Raw genomic sequence first — 22,255 nt, 5'->3', positions numbered from 1 at the left:
GTGCGTTTTTGTGTGTCTTTCTTTGTATGTACATTGTGTTCATTTGACTGTTATATTTTTTCCCACCAGTTCTGTTAGATTTCTTTACGTTGTGTTCAATTGACTGTTAGATTTCTTTGTATTAACATTATGTTCATCAAGTTTATAGATATGATCTGTTCTAATTTATACCAATCTCTATTGTTTATTAATATTAAAATGCTATTGAATTTTCTCGGATTCTAACGTTCTGTTCGTGGCCACTTTTGATTGATTGAATGAATATGAAAGCAAGGAGCAAGGAGGAAATTCTATGCCAAAATATAAGCTTTATTTTTTAATTTTAAATTTATTTTCAATTTTTTATTTTGGTAATTTATTTTTTAAAAATTAAAAACATATTCTTTTTATTATTTTAAAAAATTATTTCTCAAAATAGAAAATTAGAAAACGGTCTCTTTAAAATTTTGAAAATAATTTTTAATAATATTTTATTCAATAAATTTGATTATTCAGTAAATTAAAAATATTAATATATTATTAAAAAAATATATACATTTTAAAGTTAATAAATTTTATAATATTTTTTCCCATTACAATAATAAAATATAAATAAATAAATGTGTTTTGAGTTTAGAGTTTACTTTGAATGAAAATAATTTTTTGTTGTTTTGAGTTTTTTTTATATATTTTTTTTAAAATAATATATTTTTAAAAATAGTAAAAAAACGCGTTTTCATTATTTTAAAAAATTAAAAACTAAAAATGACTTGAAAATAATAAAGAGAACGCAGCCTAATGCATTCGTGTACTGGTATATTGTTTAAAAATTATATTTACAACAAATCTTTATACTTTTTAAATTTATATTTTACTCCTACATTTTTATTTTTTTATTTTAAAAAAAAAATATCATTTCACCATTTCCATCCAACCTAGGCTGCCATAAAAGAAAGTTTTTCCTTAACCTCAGGGGTCCCTTTTTTCTATTTTCTATTGTTAGTTTGTATATATTATCTTGAGCGTTAATTTATAATTTATATCAAAATAAATTTTATAAAATCTTAATACGTTGATTTCTTACGAGTAAAGAGTAACTTGCCAAAACATGGAATGGAAGAAAGAACCAAAGTGTGAATAAATCCAAACATGAAACAGAGACTACAAAACATATGAAGTTAAGCTTTCTATGAGGATGGTTTCCCCAGTTATGCCTAATACAAGACTACAAAAGAAAATAGCGTAAAAGCATATTAATAAATAACACAATTTTGACAATTATCTATATATGTCAGGCCAAAACAGAGTTGTAGGCTGGATAGTCTTAAACCAAGCTATAAAAAACCCCAAACCAACTAGCCCAATCACATTGACTACTAATATGATGTCTCCTGAGTACCCATAACCAACACCCAGGTGAAAAGGTAGCTTTGTACGAGGATGGTTCATCCCTGTTGGCCTAACATAGGACTCTTCAAATTTGTGGAACAAGGTATGATAAGGCTTCAGTAACAAGAAGAAATCTTCTTCCAGCAGCAGAGGAAAATATCAATTTCTTGTCAATCTTCGAGCAGAAGAGAAGCCTCAGGTTATATCAATTCATGGGGCAATATTTCACAGCCACAGGGGTGCAAGCTACAAGGAACCTCTCAGCCTTGTAATCCAGCTGAATGACCTCTTCAACCAGAGGACAAGCCATAGTGGAGCCCAATGGATGTTCAGTTTTAGCCAGACTGCTTGCTCTTTTGCCCTGCCTTTGCCGAGCTCATCTTTCTTTGAGGGATTAGCGATGACCAAGCAGGCTCCACCTGTACTGCAACGAGCCAATAGAAACCTCACCACTCCCTCTGAATCTATGCATCCGCTGCATCTGCGTGTGCCTCAACTACCTCCCCACTTTTCCTCTACTCAAATTCGAGGTATTAGCAGTCAGAAAACAAGAGTGGCTTGCTTATGTTTTCACATTACTTAAATCAAAATGGAAATACCTTTGGATATGCCTGGCGCATGTCATCATTTAAGATCTCTGTCATATTCTTGTGTCCTTCGCATCTCCTTCCTCCCGTCCAAACAGGCCTATATTTGTGTGATTTCAATTCGCCATCCTTTTGGCTGCAATTGCAAGAACTCAGTTAACAGTTATAACTCCAGAACAAAATCAAATTAAGCCGTCAATTGAAAAAAGAAAAACAAAACAGGAAAAGGATCAAAGAAGTGCTATAAGGGTAACTATATCAATGAATTTGATAGTTCCTACATAAATTGCAGTGTGTTAAACGCAATGATGGACTGGAAAGGGCACTTCTGATGAATCTGCTTTTAAAATCTCACGAGTGTTTTTCAAGTCACTCCATCATGATTGCAACACTGGTACATATGAATTAAAAGAAATCACGAAGAACCAAATCATGATATTTTACAAAATAAGGTACTCATACTAACACAAGCATAAACATAAACTGAGCGTGAAAAGACACAAATATGACCTGGAAAAGAATCCTGCTGCCCCTTAGCCATTAATAAGGGCAGCATATCGTGCTGTTTGCTAAATTTGTTCCTATAATTCCATATTGGCATTCATCAAGCAAAATTGGTCAAGCTCCCAAAAAGATTAATAAACCAAGTATTTTCTATAAGACTGTTCGCTCAATAGCTCATCTTGTTTGCAGCCCAACTCTATGTAACCTAGAAAGATCCACATATCATTCCTGTGAGGGATGAGATGGTGACATTATACAAATGCACTTATATGTGTGTGTATATATATATATCACTGTTGGAGGCTGAGCAATTAGACATCCAGAAAGCAGAAACTCAAGTCTCCCAACCTTTAAAAATATAAAAGGGAACCCCGGGATTGCTTCTAATCCTAAAATTTACCATTTTACAAAGAACAATCTCATGTTCCAGAATGCAAGAACCAATATGAAAATGGCTAGGGTATGAATATTTTCTCATAATATTTGTCCAACATGAAGAGCTAAACAAGAAAGTGATCCTTTATGAATAAATAACTTCCAAAAAACTCATGAAATGAGAACTATTATGAAATTCAGTTGCATTTAAAATTTGTTTTTCCACAGAGCTGAAAATGTGAAAAAGATTGGCAGATGGGTATGTGGCAGACAAGCTTGCAGCAGTGTAGTTATCAATGTGTGAAGGAAAAATGAATTTAGAAGACTTCCTGGCAATCTAGCCAAAATGAATTCCTTTACAGATATATTAAAAAACCTGAAAACTCTAAAAAATCTCAAAATGGATGAGTTAGGACCAATATGTACATAAGAGACCTACGGATAAACAATACGAGAACAATAGAGAGGAGAATTTTCCTAACAATATGCATTACTTGTCAATATGTATGGTACATTCGTGCATAAGAGAGGAGAGACATAAACAATGGAGAATTTTCCTAACCACAACCGTGTCCTACAGATTCATCTTTTCAAGCCCTTGTTCTATCCCCTTAAATTCTACTCAATGTGCTGATCAATCATCATTATCCTGTGGCAACTTTATGCATGCAGATGCACGATAAATAGGTCCTAGGATAATGTATTCTATCTCTAATTCTATCCCAAGTTAAAGTGGCCAAAGAGGTAAAGCATGAGAATTATCAATGGATTTTTCCTCAGGACCTTTACAGAAAAGGTTCTCCAGACTCCAGCCTTTGAAGAAGGCAGGAGAAGAGCAACTTATCAGTCCACTACGGCTTAGCTGTTAGGCATGGCATTGAGTAAATGAAAAAACTTAGGCATGAGTCACCTTTTCCTTTGTTGTTATATTTTAGTTTCCTTTCTGCTGGTCTTTTCTCCCTATTTTCAACATGCCTCATTGCCTCTTTCTGAAGTCAGGTCAGGGCATAAAAATGTAAGCCTTCAAATAATCAGGGTGTTGGTGATGCTCCCATCTTCCTTTTCTGTTCAGAGCTCTAACAAGAATTTCTTTTCTCATGCTAAAGAGACAATGCAGGCCAAGCAAAACAAAGAAGCCATGTTAAAATTGTCCAAGAGCCCAAAAATTGGAACTGTTCAGAACACTTACAGCTGGGAGTCTGAATACAGACACCAGAGGCCATTGCAGTAGAAATCTTCACTACAACAGTATAACTTTATAGTCATCCACTGTTCCATTAAATGAGATGCACACAAGCAAAAGAGAAATCAACCATCATGGTCATTTGTAAAAGAATGCGGTTCCATTAAATTTACTTAACTATGAAAACCTACAAGTTACAAGGGTCGTAATCATGTCCCAGTTGCCCAAGATTATAAAATCACTAGCGCGGGGGTTGAACCAGCCCATTGGAAGCCCCAGATATCCTACTGGTACCTCTTCATCCGAGGCTCATTACCAACCAACAATAATGGAAAATAAACAAACAAATAGAACTGGTACCCACTTAAATATTTTGACAGGGCAACAACAGCATCCTGATGGTCAATATGTCCCAAATTGATGGCTATTACCATGAAAATTACTGCATGAACCAGACTGGGGCTGTGCAGATGTTGCAGCTGATCCACAAGGGGTTGAACAAAACTCATGGCTATGCTTGTGATGATTTCAGGACGTTCCAACCAGATTACCAAGACAAGACTTGCCAGCCTAGTCACCTAGTCAGATGACCCAAAACTTATCAACATGGTTTGTAGATTTTCAGTGGAGATCAAAACAAGTTCATCAAATCCTTAGGAATGGCTCCTGGTTTAGAATTTCTTCATATGAGCTGCTCATACCAAGCTCATGACCTGGGGTTACTTGCAGATAGATGACAGTAGTATGTGTCAACAGTACCAACAAAAGCATAGACTCAGATCCAGAGTGAAGTATTTCACAGGACTCGTTTGCATGGATATTGCAAGAAGAGAACATAGAACATTCAAAGTCAAAATAAATGAAGAAAGAAAGAGAATGTGCAGGTGATATACATGATAGTATAAATGCATATGGTCAGAATCCATAATAGAGAAGGCTACAGAGGTGAGTGATCGGCATTACAGCCAAAAAAAGTCAATCCCGTATCTATGTACAGGAGCAAGGCCAAGAACTAAAATAATATGGTAATCCAAGGTAAACTTACCCTTGAAAGACTTTTTCAAGAATTGAACTGGTAGAGTGGCTCTAGGACTGGATGAATTATTTGACAGTAGTGAGGGCGTTGATAGATCCTGCCATGCACATTTCTGCTTGCCAGCCCTTCAGATCATTTGAAATACGGCGATAAATTAGCAATCACCTAAATTTAGGCTTTGAGCTGCCAAAGAATGCAGTCAAGTGAGACCAAAGTCACCGCCCTCATTTCTGAAAAAATCACCACAAACATAATAATAGCAACAGATCTGAAGATGAAGGTCCAGAATATCAATGCAGTACCATAACACCCCATCTATCTTCCAACCTCCATAGAAGGCAATATTTTCGTATTGCCATAGACATCTTTCAGAAACAACCTTGAATTGAAAAAACACAAATACACCCTACAACATCAATTCCGCATAAACAAAAAATAATTCATCACATTATCATAAAATCAGGAACTTTACAAAGACCCTCCTGTACATAACTACTTCAACAACTCATTGATTCTTTTCTTCAGAGTAAAATATACTTAAAGGAGCAGCACTTGAAGCAAGCCATAAGCCATGTACGCATCTAGCATCTCAATAACTCTATGAATTTCATTCCCATACTAAATGCCAAGAACTACGATTCCAGCATTTTTCCCAAATCCACAGCCATCTTAATCTTGCCAAATTAGTCATACTTAACTTTCCAAGAATAGACAAGAAAGAAAACCCACGAAAGAGCAAGCAAGATGTCGCCGACAATTTGCCTGAGCCAATCCCAAGCCAAATCCTCGACCCTCCTCTCGAAATTAAACCTCCAAATCGCCATGGAAACGTGAAGCAACACACACCCCTTGGCGAAGAAGCTCTGGAAATCTCGGTCCTTAACGAAGGCCACCATAAAGAGGAGCAACCCGATCGCGAACAGTAGCAAGCCGGAGAACGAATCGGAGGTTCGGATCAGGAGCTGGGCCTCCGGCGTCGAGCCAAGCATCTTCTTGGCCGCCACCGTGCCGTGCGTGAAGGTGTAGATCTCCTCCATGAAGAACACCATCAGAACGCCCGTGGTCAGGGCGATCGCCGAGTGGAGGATGCAGACCACGACGAAGAGCGATAAAGCCATCTCACAGAGTTACCCGCGCATTCCGAAATCAAAGCCCCACCAGTCGTCAATTTGGGTCTCAAATTATGGATCAGACAGCATGAACCCTAATTCTGCACAATCATGTATCGAGCCCTAGTGCTACTTCAAATCGGCACTTGCCTTCTTCATATCTACATACATATACATACAAACAGTGATTCAGAACTACAGATGGTTGACATATATGTGTGTGTGTGTGTGGGAAGATGAGATTCTGATTAAGTCGGCTTACGACTGCGCAGATACTTTGTCTTGTGGAAGAGGCCGAATCTTGTGCTGTGGGGACATGCAGGTGTCTTGTGTGGGATTTATCAGATTCTGCAACGTATGAGGTTTCCGGATCCCGTGGTTCTCGTTAGCCCTCTCTCTACAAGAGAGACCCAAATGATTTTGATTGCATTTTTGTAACAAGGGTTCAAATAAACATTTTCGCCTACTTAATACAATTTTTGTTGACTTATCCAAGCTACTTGGAAGGTGTTTGGCTTATTGGTTTGATCTCTTAAGCTCTATTCTCAATTTATAAACTACATTTAGGGCTATTTGATTAGTCATCATTTTCGTAAAAAATGATAATTTTTCACTCAAATTTCAGATTTTGAAGTGTTTAAGTGATCAAATTTTTCATGAAAAATATTTTTAAACTTGTGGTCACGTGAATGTTTTTTTCCTACTTTGGAATTGGTTTTGGGGGGGGGGGGGGGGGGGGGTTAGAATCAAATTTTCATGGAAATAGAAAACCCACATTGGATTGGCCATCAATGGAAAAGAGACTTGCAGGGTTAGAATTAATAAAGTCTGGCGACTTACAGTAGCGATTGCCCATCATCGAAAAAGAGATAGATCAGCCAAATCTGGCGACTTGCAATGGCTGTGGTTGGGCGACGACCATCAGCGACTTGTAACAGCTGTGGTTGGGCAGTGACGGCGGCCATCGACGACTTACAGTGGTTGCGGCTGAACTTGTTGGTGTATGTATATTTGATTTATTTTTTGAATATTTTGTGTATGTATATTTGATTTATTTTTTAAATATGTGTATATTTGATTATTTTATATAATTGATTATTAATTTGTGTATTTGATTATTAATTATCTACACGTGTGTATGTAATTATTTTTATGAAAAATAATAGCAATTAAATATCAAAAGCTGGAAAAGTACAGTAATTTATAAGTAAAAATTAAGCCGATCAAATACTTTCAATTAATATTTTTCTTGAAATTTTATTGGTCACATCTTTCATGGAAAATGACTATTTTCCACCCAAATTCCAGCTTCTAAAGTTTGATTAACTAAAATTTTCAAATAAATTATTTTCCCACTTTTGGTCACATGACGCTATTTTCTCACTTTTGCTGGAAAAGGTTTTCTCGGGGGGATAGATCAAAATTTCCAAGGAATTGGAAAGCAGCCCATGTCTCCATCCCTTCTCAACTATATGAGTCGAAGACTCGAACTGGCGAAGGAGAAGAAGAGCGGCTAGTGGTCGCGAAAAGGAGCAACGAAGCCAGTTGTCACCAAGAGGAGCAACAAGGTCGACGGTCACTAGGAGAAGAAGCAACAAGGCCAGTGGTCGCGAGGAGGAGAAGCGCAACGGGCAGTCAAGAGGATAAGGAGAAATGTGGTTGGCGGTCGCACTAATGAAGAGCACGGTCGGCGACTACGAGGAGGAGAAGTGTGGTGGTGGCGAAGCTTGGTACTAGCGGCAAAGGTAGGCAGGTTTGATTTGGGTGAAATTCGGGAGAGATAGAGAAAGGAAGAATGAGATGGGTTTGGGGAGGGAGGGGGGGAAGTCACACGTGGCAAATTAATTCTATGTAAAATAGTGTTAATTAAACACAAAAAATTAAAAAAGTATAACAATTTATAGGTAAAAAATTAAGCCAATCAAACACCCTTAATTGACAATTTTCATGCAAATCATTTCTAGGCAATTCAATTGCCTAGAACTTATTTTCTTTCCATGCAAATTTCATACTTGCAATCAAACACACCCTTATTTAATTACACATTTGTTAAAATTTAAGAATTTAAACACTGTCGAACTTTAAACTATTTTAATAGCATTTGAGATAAGCTACCCCCGGCTTTTCTAAATAAGCTACCGATAGCTTATTTTGTTAACCAAATTAATTACAAATTTTCCCTCAAACAATTCAAATATTTACAACTCTCTTTCTCCCATCTCCTTCTCTGGTCGCATATTCCATTGTCGGCTTTCATCATTGTCGCCTCTAGTTGATCGCTTGCTACCTCAAGCCCAGCATCGTCGCCGTTATCGTGATCTCCTCCTTTGTGGCATCGATCATCGCCTCTTGCTTTCAGATCAGCTGCCACCTCTAGCCCATGGCTGCCACCCCAGCCCATCGTCGTTACTGGACATCTCCTCCTTCATCACCTTTATCGCCGCCTCCTCTCATTGTTGTCGTCTATTACCTTTACTATTGTTGTTTCCAGACTACAACAATTAAATTTATTTTTCTTGGGAACAACCATAGTAAAGCTCCTTAGAAAGATAGTGAGGTTCAGGATGTAGCTTAAGAGATCAACTGGGTTTAAACTTGATATGTTGCTTGGGAAGGCTGAAGTTTTGAGGGTCAAGATAGGTCTCTGAGGCCTTCGAGGTCATTAGCCCTTGGGAGTCTTCAGGGGACCAAGGACAGGGGGGTCCCAAAGAGTCTCCAAGGGAAACCTTCAGTTAGTTTTTGAGGATTACTATCCCGTTTGAGTTTGCAATCATAGAGGTCATTAAAAGGCACGCGAGGATCTTCCTCACGCGGGCCCTCTAATGCCTAAATCAGACATAAACGTCTTGAAGTAGAATGCAAATGTATGCAAAATACATAATATATATGTGTATGAGGTATGAACCTTCAGGGGAGAGGTTTTAGAGAAAGAATGTAGGTTGAGTATGGTCCCAAAAGGATCCATTTGCCTAAGAGTAGGCTAGTATTTATAGACATTTGGTGGGGTCCACGGATAAGAGTCTTCTGACTCTTCAAGACCATGCATCGAGTGAGGCCGGGGGGCCTAGAGATATCTTTGGGGTAAAAGTGCCCTAATAAGTGTCTCTGGGTAGGTCCTAAGGGTTTTTAGAGCCACGAGGTAACTTAGGCCTGGATGACTCTGAAGGAATCTTCAAGCTATGTACGGTATAAGGCTCGACCTTCTCAAGGACTTTGGAGGCTCCAGGGGACTCTCGTCCTATGAGACTTTCTGAGGTCCTCAGATTTTATGGGACACTTCTTAGAACTTAGGATTTTTTGGAATTTTCTCGGGTGCCCCCCAATAATAGCTTCCCACTCTTACCTTAGGTTAAAAGGCGAATGGAAGAGTAAAAATGTGGATGCCTAATATGAGTCACAGGAGAAGAGTTTTCGGGGGATTCTTGGCAACTCTTAGACTTCTGAGGACTCAACTATAAATATGCAGTGGTCCCCGATGGGCCACATTTTTCCTACTAAGAGCCAGAGTTGTTCGGAGCACCTGAAGACTTTTTCGACTACCCCAAAGACTTTGCATTACACTTGGCACCCTAGAGAGTCTGAGTCTTCGGAAGACTCTTTGCTCTCGAAAAACAGACATTTCGAGGTAAAATGGCTTCCTCACAACCTTCTACTGAAATTACCATTTCCCTACAAATGCAACTCTCGGTTCTAAGAGGCGAAATAACTAATGGTTGTGCACGGGCTTACCTCATTTCTCAATCATGGAAACCAAGGAATCCTAAATCCATGGAGCAAATGACTACTATTGAAGGGAATAGGGTAGTGATTCACTTAGATAACTTGAAAGCAGGACTTATGATTCCACTGCACCTTTTTGGGATGCAATTTTTGGAGGAGGAAATGCTGGTGCTAGCCTAGTTTCATCCAAATGGCTGGGTCGTGCTAGTGGGATTTTTTTACCTTGTGGAAGGAGTGCGGAGTAGAACACACTACCTCTCTATTACACTATTTTTAGAACATTCGAACCACGAAGGGGGAGAAAGAATTTTTGTCTCTATAGAGGACACCTATTAAAGTTAGGTTGTTTAAGGGCGGTCCTAAGAAATTAGAAGTTTTGAGACTAGGTGGTTGGTGGTTACGCTGCCCCCAGGATGCTAGAGGTCGTCACAATATTGGTGTAATGAGGAAATAAATAGCGTAAGGTATGAGTGGCCAGGCCCAAATTCGCTAGTGAAGGAATACCGGAAGAGATTAATAAGCTAGCCCAAGGGGGTTCAATTCTCTTGTCTGATTTAACAATTGAAGAACGTCTTATAGAAACTAGGTAGATGGTTGTTGATAGGGACTGTCGGTCCATCGAGACCGATTGAGTTTTAGGTGGTTGCGTCCTCATTATCCTCTTTGTTGGATGATAACGAAGAAGAAAAGGAAAGTAAGGGAGATGAGGACAACAATGATGAGGTATATGTAACGGAGGATGAGGACGTGACAGGAGAAGATGAGGAAGAAGGGTGCGAAGGGGAGACAGACCCTAAGGGTGCTCACTTTGCCCCATTTTCTTTTTTGATTGCTACTTTGCTTTCTTTGATGTTTTGATGATCATACTGATGACTTATTGTTTTTTGCATACAGAGATGAGGTGATTCTGAAGAACAATACTGGGTAGGATAGAGGAAGATGCACAACAGGCACATAAGGCCTAACCTAGGATGCAACCACAAGATGCCCTTGTCTTTCCCAATTTTAAAAAGGGAGAGACTTCCTTGCCTCAGAGGAACAAGCGAGCTAGAACAGACGGAGAAGGGATGCTCTGATCTCAGATGATTTCTTCGACTTCTTCTTGCCAAATCTTCCACCATCTCCTCAACCTTCAGGCGAATACATTGAGGAATGAGAGATACCACTACCACTATCACCATTAAGCCCAAGAACACAAGTTAATTTAAAGGTTGGCAGGGCTAATAAGGTGGCAAGAGAGGATGTTGAGGCGCATACCGAGTTTGAAAGGCACCACGATCAAAATCGGGATGTGTACAACCTTCTTTTTCCACAGTCGATAGAATGCCTAAGACAGATAAAGCTAGATATGGAATCCAGAAGGCATTCGCCCTATTTCCAGATATGAGCCCCATCCATTAAGGGGTGGTGCCCTTGAGGCATCGATAACTTAGAGGGCATGAATTCTATTAAGCAGCAAAGCTTTGGGGCAAGATTAATCTATGCCATGGTACAATCCTGTGATGAATTTGAGTACTTTAGGGGCACTCAGGATCAATTGAACGTCGCAGAGCAACACTTGGTTGAGGTATGAAAGGTTTTGAATTTCTTTTTAATGCTTTCACTTCTTTTATTATAGCCACTAATATTTGAGTTTTTACTTGACTGGTAGGGAATCCAGTAACAAGTGATTGCGACGACTAATGCTTGGCCGAATTTAGCCGAGGTTGAGGCAAACATGGATAAGATGATCCGTGACTTCCTTTGCCAAAGTGATGAGATGAGGTGCTTAGAGCACAAGGATAAGGACTTGAGGGAATATAGGGACCAAGCCCAACACCACGAGCATGAGGTCGAGAAGGTAAAGAAAGAGAGGGATTCCCTAAGGAGCGAAATCGAGGGGCTGAAGGGCGAGCTAAGGAAACAACAGGGGGTCAAGGCGGCACTTAAGGATGCTAGCACTTCGATGGTTTCTAAACTCAGCCATACCCTAGAGGAGAGGGACAACTCATGGACTCAACTCTAGAAGGTGAGAAGATAATCGGATGAGCTTGCTCGCCAACTTAAGGAGGCTAATCCTGACGCCACCCAATCTGCGGCTGTAAAAGAATATTGGCTCTCCAGGGAGTGCGATGAGAAAAATGAGAGATATGCCTCAGGCTTCATCAAATATGGATTTTCCTTAGCCCAAAATTATTTAGAGAGGACACACATGGCAGTTGACCACTCAAAAGTTATTTCCACTGCTGAGAAAGTTAAGGGAGGCATTCGTGACTGGCGAGAATATAGGGATCTCGATCCTAGGGCTCCAAAGGATTATCTAAATGATGAGACGAGGGATCTACTTAACCTTACTGGTTCGTGGAGTCCATACGTGCCAGAGCCAAATTCAAATCCTCTGACGTTGGCAAGTCAAATGGATCCTCAAGGGACACAGGCAATTGATTCTCTGGCTGGTATTGAATTTACTAACCTGAACTTTATAGAAGGGGTCCTTACTTAGGAGGACAGATTTCTTGGAACGCTGATTTAGCCTTAGCCTTTCTTTGACTTTCTGGCTCTTCTTACTCTTTGTATTTTGGGAATTACACATTGTTGAGAAATTTATATTTTGATTTATGGAGAAAATAATATTTGAAAAATATATTTTCAATAAATTTGGTTTATTAATGATCTCCAAAACATTTTATATAAATTTTTTTTAAATTGGAGAACTTTAGGCTTATACATATATCTTTCAAAGTAGCCGAGTATGTTTTTTGTATTAGTCGAGTATACTGAAAATCTTTATGAAAAAATCGATAAGTATAATTTTTAATCCAATCGAGTATTTACTCAATATGTTTTCAAAATAATCAAGTAATGAAGTGACTCAATCGATTATCATAAGTTCTTACTTGAGCATGTGTTGCAAAAACTCTATTTCTTAAAAACTATAATTGAGTATGACTCCTTCTATAATCGAGTATTGATCCCTCACCACTCGAGTAAGCCTTTAAGAAAATTGAATATCTGTATAGCTATGAAACCTGAGCATATTTTTCGATCAAGTAATGCTCAGTGTGTTTTTCAAATTAGTCAATTACATGCTTTAGCAAAATATTTTTCAATCAACTATAAATATCCTCATACTTGAGTACTTATCCAAGCTCTCTATTATCTTAAATTTAGTCGAGTAATGAGATTTTTTAATCAAGTATCTTTTGGTATCAAAATTCTGAGCATCTCCATAATCGAATATAGATTTGTCATCAATCAACTAATGTATTTTGTCAATCAAGTAAATATATAAGTTAGTCGAGTGAAGTAAGATTGGTTTTTGGCTAAGTCTCTAGTCTTAAAGTTAATCGAGTATCAATTTTTTTAAACTCAAGTGAATGCATCTATTAGTCGAGTAAGCTTAACCTAGTAATTGAGTAAACAATGTAAAGTCTCTGCGGCTTTTGAGTTAGTTGAGTAATGACTTGATCATACTTGAGTAAGCCTTCTATATAGTTGATTACTTGATATGTCCAATCGAATGAAGAGCTATATTAGTCAAAATGTTAGTTGAGTAACTAGTGTCTAATTTTGAAAAATATAATCGTTACTTAGAAAATAAAAAGATGACAGTTTTGACCATTAGAGTTTTATCTCTTTATTCTATTAAGTCTAACTATGTTCTCTTATATAAGAATGATAAATATGGTTATGCACAATGTGCAAAATGATTATCTTTATAATATGCATTTTGATCTTAACAAATTTGATTGTTATTAGTCAAATCAAAGAAGCTATGAGTGTGTGCAAGTATCAAGACAAATTTTAAGTCTCAAGCTTCTACAAGAGGGCAAGTGCTGCAAAGGAATGAGGTTGTTGTTACTATTGATATTGATGTTGCTATGACTATGGTTGCTGATGTTCAAGCAACATAGAGTCAATCTAAACATAGCAAGCCAACTTCCCTTCTACAAATGTGTACTGCTTGAGTGACAAGTCTTTCATGTTCATTCCTTCTTCACTCCAAGCAATTATCTAGTAAAGTTTTCAAGTAGATATTATTAAACTAGATACCAGATATAAGAGAGTTGAGTACTTCATTCATTCGCATTCTTAGAACTCTCTTATTATTCAAGAGAATGTTGAAATCTTTGTATTATCTTATATTTTTCTCTTAAGAAATCCTTTCACAAATCTTATGCGAAACTCTTGTAAAAGGTTATGTCTGATCCTTAAAAGGAAGTATTACGGTTGTGGCTGAGGCTAGTATTAAAAAATCACGTGTAAAAGTTATAGTAGCTGCTCTTATAAAAGTTGGGGTTTCTACTTAATTCATAAAAAGTAGAGGTTACAGCTGCTTTTGTAAAAATTGGAGTTCCTACTTAACCTGTTAAAATTGGAGATTTTAGTTGAGCGTGTAAAAACTATGTAAGGGTTATAGTTAGGCCCTAAAAACTAAAATCCCATAGTCGATATTTTCAAAATCTTTTGTGAGGAGGTAAGGTAGTAGATTAGGCTTGTTGACTGAACCACTTAAAATGTTGTGTTCATGTGGTATGTTTTTTATAATTCAGATGTTCTAGTTTCTTATCCTACTATAAAATGCTTTCACAGTTAATAGATCTTTATTACCTTCATGCAAAATTGATTCTCTTTTCATAGCACATATAAAAAACCTTTTTCTAAGTGTAATGTTCCATGTTTCTCGTCTAAAATATATATTTATTCATAAAACTCATACATTGAGATTTAGAATAGAAAGCAAGATGCCATTGCCACCCACTACAAGAAATTAGGTTTCTTGTGATAAAATATTTTGTCACAATAACTATGAAAATTGTCACAACATACTTGTTGTGACGAAAATATTTGTCATCATGTTAGTCACAACAAGTTTGTCATAATAAGGATATTGTAACAAAACTGAGTTTTGTCACAATATCAATAGTTTTATTGTGATGAAACGTATTTTGTCACTTAAACCAACTTATTATGACAAATTATTTTGTTGTAATTTTTTTCGTCACAATAGGTACTATTTAGTCACAATAAATTCAAATTTTAGATAAAAATCATATGTTTTATCTGATAGAATTGAGCTGATGTGATATCCACCAAGAGGGGGGTGAATTGGTAAGTAAAAAAAAATTTTCTTTTGGAAAGTGAAAGTATTTATATTTTTTTTTTGTAAAGAGGAATAATGATGTGGTCTTATTGAAGATTACACAAAGTCAAAAGTGCAACGATGCAAGCTTAAAGGAGAAAGTATGAAGAGCAGTGAAGACACAGATTTATAGTGATTCAGCCTTCCAAGCTTAATCCACTACCTTAGTTATCCACTAAGGATTTTAAAACCAATATCACTATCAACCCCCTACTCAATATGAGTAGGTCCTCTAGTCCTTGACTAGGCAATGTACAACCTCCCAATTTAATGGGCCCTCTAGCTACTGCTAGGAAGAAATACAAACAATGAATTAGAGAGGCTAAGAGTACAACTCTTAGTTACAGATTTCTCGCTTTAAATAAATAAACGAGGCTTAAAAGAAATAGAACAGTATATATCAAAGCCTCTTAAATGAGAGTACAGAGAGAAAAGAAGTAAAAATCGATGTAACAGTGAAGGCACGATCGTTCAAGATATTCAATAGTTTCTCAACAGCCTTTAATGCATCTTCAACCACCTATTTATAGTTGATGGTGGGTATGTTTGAAATTTGGACCGTTGTGGGTGGTTGGCGAGCATTTAATGCACCAAAAACTAGCCGTTGTAAAATCTGTGAAACAAAATAGTCGACAGAAAAAAAGATTAGTCAACTATTTTTACAAGTAAAACTAAGAATAGTCGACAGACATATACTGATAGTCGACTATTTTTAATACAAAAATCCAATAGTCGACAGACATACTTGAATAGTCGACAGTTGCTGAAATGTGAAGAAATTTTTGAATTTCATGAACAAAAATAGTCGACAAATCAAAAGGCATAGTCGACTATTTTTACTCAATAGTCGACAGATGCTAAAATAGTCGACAGATGCTTAAATAGTCGACAGAACATTAAAAACAGTCGACTATTTTCAAACATAGTCAACAGAATAAACCTGATAGTCGACTATTCTTTAGAAAAACTTGAATTTTCAAAACAACCTTATTCGATTCTTTAAAAACTCATTTTGATTATCTTTAAAACAAGTTGAGATTATCAAAAGTATATATTTGAAACAAATCACACTTAACCTTACTCAAAATTTCTTCTATAGGTTTTCATACCTTGCTTTAAAACTCATATATTAAAAATTCATTTTCTCATTCACAAAATCCATATAGATTGATTTTCATATATTGATTTTCATATAGACATTCATCAAAACCATTTCATTACTCAAGAGTAAAATATCATTATCATGACAAAATGTATCTTGTGACAAAAAAGTATTTTGTCACAATTTAAATAGTGACAAAATTTATTTGACATCATTTTTAATGTGATAAAATTAATTTTGTCAATTATTTAATATTGTGACAAATATATTTTTGATAAAATAGAAATAGTGAGAAAATAAATTTCTCAAAATTATTCAATAGTGACAAAATATTTTTGTTAATGACCCAATAGTGACAAAAACATCTGTGTCAGTAATTAGTATAGGTGACAATTATTTTTTGTAAGAAAATATTAATATTGATGAAATTATTTTTCATAAAATTAAGAAAAGTGATAAAAATATTTTTGTCAAAATTATGAAAGGGTGACAAATATTTTAGTTGTATTCTCAATATCTCAATAGTGACAAAAATATGTTTGTCAATAATTCACACAAGTGATGAATTTCTTTAGTAAGAAAATATTAAAACTAATGAAATTATTTTGTCATAAAATTGAAAAATATTTTGTCACAATTTAAATAGTGACAAAATTTATTTGACATAATTTTAATGTGATAAAATTAATTTTGTCAATTATCAAATATTGTAACAAATATTTTTTTGATAAAATAGAAATAGTGACAAAATAAATTGGTCAAAATTATTCAATAGTGATAAAATATTTTTGTCAATGTCCCAATAATGAATAGTGACAACAATATTTGTGTTAGTAATTAGTTCAGGTGACAAATTTTTTTAGTAAGAAGATATTAATATTGATGAAATTATTTTTCATAAAATCAAAAAATGTGACAAAAATAATTTTTTTCAAAATTATAAAAGGGTGACAAATATTTTTGTCATATTATCAATGTCCCAATAATGACAAAAAAATTTGTGTCAATAATTCACATAAGTAACGAATTTCTTTAGTAAGAAAATATTAATATTAATAAAAGTCATATTGATGAAATTATTTTTAAGACATATTTTATTCATCCTTATATCAAGTAAAAAATTAAAGAAAATGCTTGAAATATATTAAAGTCAACAATGCTAAATATAATAAAGAAAACCAACAATATAAATAAGAAATCTTCATATGTGGAAAGTCATCATTTCTAAAATAAAAACAATACTACTTTCACCAAACATCTTTGATGTTCACCAAACATTCTTGATCTTCACCAAACATAAACATACAAATTAAATAAATTTACTTGGCACCAAACATCCTTGATCTTCATCTACTTGTTGCTCTATAATTTCTCTTGTTCCATAATTTCAATATACCAAAAACAAAAATCATTAGAATAAATGAAAATTAAATAAATTGGAATTGAATAAAACACTTAATTAATAATTAAATTATATATTTACCTTCATGAAAAGAAGCAGATGTATTCACTTCACCACTTCGTTCACGTCTTAACTCATCAATCAAAAATTTAAGTTGATCATAAGATTCTTGTAAACTATTTATTTTGATTTGTTGGCCTTGTATTTGCTCTTTTAATTTAGTATTTCGCTTTTCAGATTCAATATTTTCAGTTTCTAAAAGAGTTTCTAGTTTCGGTTCTCTAGATTTACTTGGTTTCACCCCATAACCAAGTCCACGAATATATCCAGATTTTGGCTTCAAAACCTTTTCAAGAATCTGGTGCCCAGTCATTTCAGTACCATCCTCTATTACTTTTGTTGTTTTACTTTTGTATATTTAGTTTTGATGATAAAAAATAATATTTTATTTAATCCCTAAGTCATGAATCAAGATTGTGGTTTTCAACATAAATCAATTTCAATATCAAGTATTACTTTGTGAGAATGAAAACCAAATGAATTTCAAGGTCATATTTTTATAAGTCTGGAAGGTTAGCACCTTATAAGGAAACATATATGAAAATATTTTCTTTTTAGAAAACTAACTCCTGGTAATTCAATAGCTAATATTCATTAGTGATAAAATGATTTTTAACGAATTTTTCAAGAAATAGAAAGTGTATATCTTGGAGGTGGTAAAATTGTAAAATCCTAAGTTTATACTAAAAACCCAAATTCTACTTTTTTATTCTTATGGATTTTGATTTTTTTTTTGAATCCAAATGGGAGGTACTTTCTTATTTATATTTATGTATTAAAGTAAATGGAAGATAAAATATAAATTAAACAAAATGAGGACATTTACTTTAACTAAAGAAATGTAAATATGTTGTGATGTTTTGTATTAATCAAGTGTGCTTCTACATGTTATCAGTTGAGTTTTCAATTTTTTATAATGGATAGTCGACTATGTGGTTCTATGCTGTCGACTATGATTGAATGATCTGTCGACTATGTGTGGTTTCTGTCGACTATTATGTAAGGATAGTCGACTATGCTATTTCTTCTGTCGACTATCTTTGTATATGATATTCAAAATTTTCTTCATATTTTCGAATCTGTCAACTATGTGAATGTGATAGTCGACTATGAGTAGTTTTTGTTAGACAATATTCGACTATGCATTTTTGTCTGTCGACTATGCCTTATTTTATTTGAAAATATAGTCGACTATATATTATTTTCTATCGACTATCTCTTCTCGCAGAAAGCTTCAAACGGCTAGTTTTTCAAATCCCAATGGTCACAAACAGCTACATTTCTCTTCAATCTTTTGGAAAGCCTATATATACAACTCAAGGAACATCAAGAGATGGCAAATGGATGGGAACGAGTTGATCTAAAGAGTTCAAATCATTTTTACTTAAGCTTATAAAATTTGTGCTTTCACTGTTGTATTTTTCTCTTCAAGGCTTTGATCTAAATCTGTATATATTCGTTCAAGCCTTGTTTAATCTTAAGAGACATTGTAACTAAGAGATTCTTCTCTTAGATTCTCTCTAATTATACATTTCTTGTATTTCCTAGCTTGTGTAGCTAGAAGGCCCATTTAATTAGGAGGTTTGTAAATTTCCTAGTTGAGGACTAGATGACCTACTTGGGTTGAGTAGGGGGTTGATAGTGAATTATTTTGAAAATCCTTAGTGAAGAGCTAAGGTAGTGGATTAGGTTTGGCTTAAGCTAAACCATTATAAATCCTTTGTATTCTTCTCTTGTGTTTGTATTATTTAGTTAGTTTATCATTGCTAGCATTTCCATCAAAAGGCTTTCAAATTTCCATCAATCTTTCAATATATTCTTATTTGTTTTGAAAAAGATTTCAAGATTTTCTATCAAGTTTTTAAAATAGTCAATTCACCCCCTTCTTGGTGTGTGCCATAGCACATCTCGGTTTAACAGCTTTGACCCAAAGAGCATTCATTTGCTCCTATAAAAATAAAAATAGAAGTTAATTCAAGCATAAAAATTATATAAATTAATAGTTAAAATAATATATCATTAAAAATTAATAAAATAAAGTTACGTACATAGTTTTCTTGAGCTTGTGGGTGGCTCCAAGTACCATTACTTTTACGATGTGTCTCAAAATAAAGTCTTATTTCAATAGTTTGATCAACTTTATCTTCTATATTTTCTTCTAAAATCTCTTCCAAATTTTCCTCAATAAGTTCCTATATTTAAAATTGGTAAAAAAAAAAAAAACATACATATCAAAATATTTTTAAAAAAATATAAAGTACAAGATAGTTTAAATAACTATACTTCAACTTATAACTAATTAAACATACCATTTCATACATGCGTTAGTAGTAAGACTTTGAACTTGATGTGTGTGAAACTTGCATCTTCGCTTGATTACTTGTATTTGATGCACTTTGAGCCTACAAATTTATACAATATATAATAATAAGAGAAAAAAAAGTACTATGAACAGTTAAATCACATATGAAAATATTTGAGAAAAATTATTTATTGTATTCAAATTTATTAGAAATAAAAGATTACCTTAAATTTTTCCTCTTCAAAATGAGTACATAAATCTTTCCAATCATCCGATTCTATATGATTGACAGGATTTTCACGTGCTTCGTTCGGGGTAACAAATTTCTTGTAATGCATGTGGCATTGGTATTTATAAATCATAAAACATCTAGCCATAAAAATCCACTACTTTTTTTGTATGTGGATCACCCAAGTCTATATCCAACTCACTTTACAAATATTTAGTTCAAAATAAGTATTTTCTATATTATAAAACTTAATTAACATATAAAAGTTCTTTTAAGAAAATAAAAAATTATATCTATATGGCTATATTTTATGTATTTAATTTAATATCTCCTGGCACAATTATTATGCATATATGAGCTTTGACTATCCCATTGGCGTTTGCCTGCAATTTGGTTATATAATAATATCTATATGACAAATTTAAAAATAATGACACATTTAAAATATTTTATAAAATTAATGACATGTTTAAGACTAATTTACAAAAATAAGTTAAAAATAATTATAATATTAAAAAAATTATTATGCCTTTTCTATGCTTAAGTAAACAAATTTCTATGCTGTGTTTGGATTATGAATAAATTTGTATTGACTTTGTATGAAGCTTAAGATTCTAAAGTTTCAGCAAGACAAAGATATATGAGAAATTATTCTTTGACATTTCGTTCAAGACAAAGATAATACATATATAAATAATAAATAAATAGATATATATCATACAACAACAACAACAAAATGTCATGAGAAATTAAGATTAATTGCTTATAAAATTACATCCAAACTAATGCCTGAAGACCTATTTGTTCACTAAAAATACATAGAAGATGGAGATATAAAAGAGTACCTAAAAATCGGTCGATAAAACTGGAAGAAGAGAAACAGAGGCAAAGACAAATGAGGAGAGTGAGTTCAACCAAATGTAGAGGCAAATAGAGAGAGAGAGAAGGGTAGAAGGGGTGGTTTGGTTATTAAAGTTTTTTTTTCTTCTTCTATATGGACAACCAATACATTGGATTCTCAACCTTGATTGTATATGGTCTAGCCATAATAATTACACCGACCCTTTGCCAATTGACCACCTCATAGCCCTTTTTGGCCATCCACTTTATTTCTATATCACTAATTGTAATAATTAATATATTATTATTTAAATTGAGAATCACTTTAAATTAATTATTTTTTGAATAAGTAAGGATGATTCTTTTTATTATTTTTATATCATTAATTATAATAATTATTTTTATTATTTTTTTGTCTCACTAAGTGAGGATGATTCTACATATATATTTATATATATATATATTTAAAGAGGCCTTGACTGTAACGCCCCTCTTTTCCGAGCGCGTTATAACTTGGGATAATTTCGGGACAATAATTTTTTTCTTTTAAACACTAAAGGTAAACCACATCATTCCTCGAATTCGTCCCAGAATTCCCATACATTAATTTTGAAAGAGAATCATTATACATATCAAATGCAGAAGCAAAGATCGAAACCTGATATCTTAACATTAATCATAAATAAATTCAACATTTTTCAAAACGTTCAAAATTCAAAGTAGCAGATCATAACATACATTTCACTCTTCATGCACTCTGTTAAATACTATTTCATGTCTCATTTATCCTCGAGTCTGCTACAATCTCCATCTGGAACGTTTGAATATTCCAGGGACAAAATCCAAGTTAGATGATGAACCATCTAAGTAAGGGTACATAATGCTATATCATGTGTGTATGCAATGTCTTTCCTTGTAGGTGTCAACTGCATCTCTAATGCTATTTTTGCGGCCATCTCTTTCGAAGCCGGGGTGTATGGGTGCACCCTTGGTAAAGCAGCGGTGCCAGTTCGTACTCCCTACGACCTCAATGCGAGTAATAAATGATATCAACGTGTATTTATGCATTTCATAGTCATGTCATGTATGCAGTTTACGTGATGGATACATATCAGAATATGTCAATATGATGAAAACATTTTCGAGGAACATAAATCACTTAAAAACTAAGCATTTTTCATAAAACTAACTTTAATTGGGAAGTACCACTTACCTTCTCAAGCTTATCGAGCTACCTTGATATTCGTGCCTTGTCTCAAAATACGTGCATTGCCTCAATTTGCGTGTCAACCTCAAAATTTGACAAGTCACTTCAA

At 34.3% G+C, this 22,255-nt stretch overlaps 1 protein-coding gene across 5 annotated transcripts; it reads right to left on the bottom strand.

Annotated features, from left to right (window-relative positions):
* Window positions 1-1,118: 1,118 nt before the first annotated feature.
* Window positions 1,119-6,572, bottom strand: LOC127795819 (uncharacterized). Of its 5 annotated transcripts, XR_008021870.1 has the most exons (5): window positions 6,425-6,572; window positions 5,356-6,323; window positions 5,063-5,236; window positions 1,968-2,091; window positions 1,119-1,883 (listed from the first exon to the last, which is right to left on the bottom strand). XR_008021870.1 is itself a non-coding variant. In XM_052327728.1 (2 exons), exon 2 carries the CDS (start codon window positions 6,169-6,171, stop codon window positions 5,737-5,739), a length of 435 nt encoding a protein of 144 aa, XP_052183688.1. In that variant the 5' UTR covers window positions 6,172-6,323; window positions 6,425-6,572; the 3' UTR covers window positions 4,615-5,736. The 5 variants fall into 5 exon arrangements, 1 of the variants encoding a protein (XP_052183688.1); XR_008021868.1 differs by having other exon boundaries at window positions 1,121-1,883; window positions 5,063-6,323; XR_008021871.1 differs by having other exon boundaries at window positions 1,121-1,883; window positions 5,063-6,323; window positions 6,439-6,457.
* Window positions 6,573-22,255: the final 15,683 nt, after the last annotated feature.

This window comes from Diospyros lotus, chromosome 2, assembly GCF_014633365.1.
Source record: "Diospyros lotus cultivar Yz01 chromosome 2, ASM1463336v1, whole genome shotgun sequence".
Taxonomy (NCBI): Eukaryota; Viridiplantae; Streptophyta; class Magnoliopsida; order Ericales; family Ebenaceae; genus Diospyros; species Diospyros lotus.
The sequence above is the reverse complement of the archived record's forward strand: the minus strand, read 5'-3'. Positions and strand labels throughout refer to the sequence as shown.

Coding starts and splice junctions, on each gene's coding strand:
- LOC127795819 (XM_052327728.1), bottom strand. CDS start 6,171: ATGGCTTTATCGCTCTTCGTCGTGGTCTGCATCCTCCACTCGGCGATC.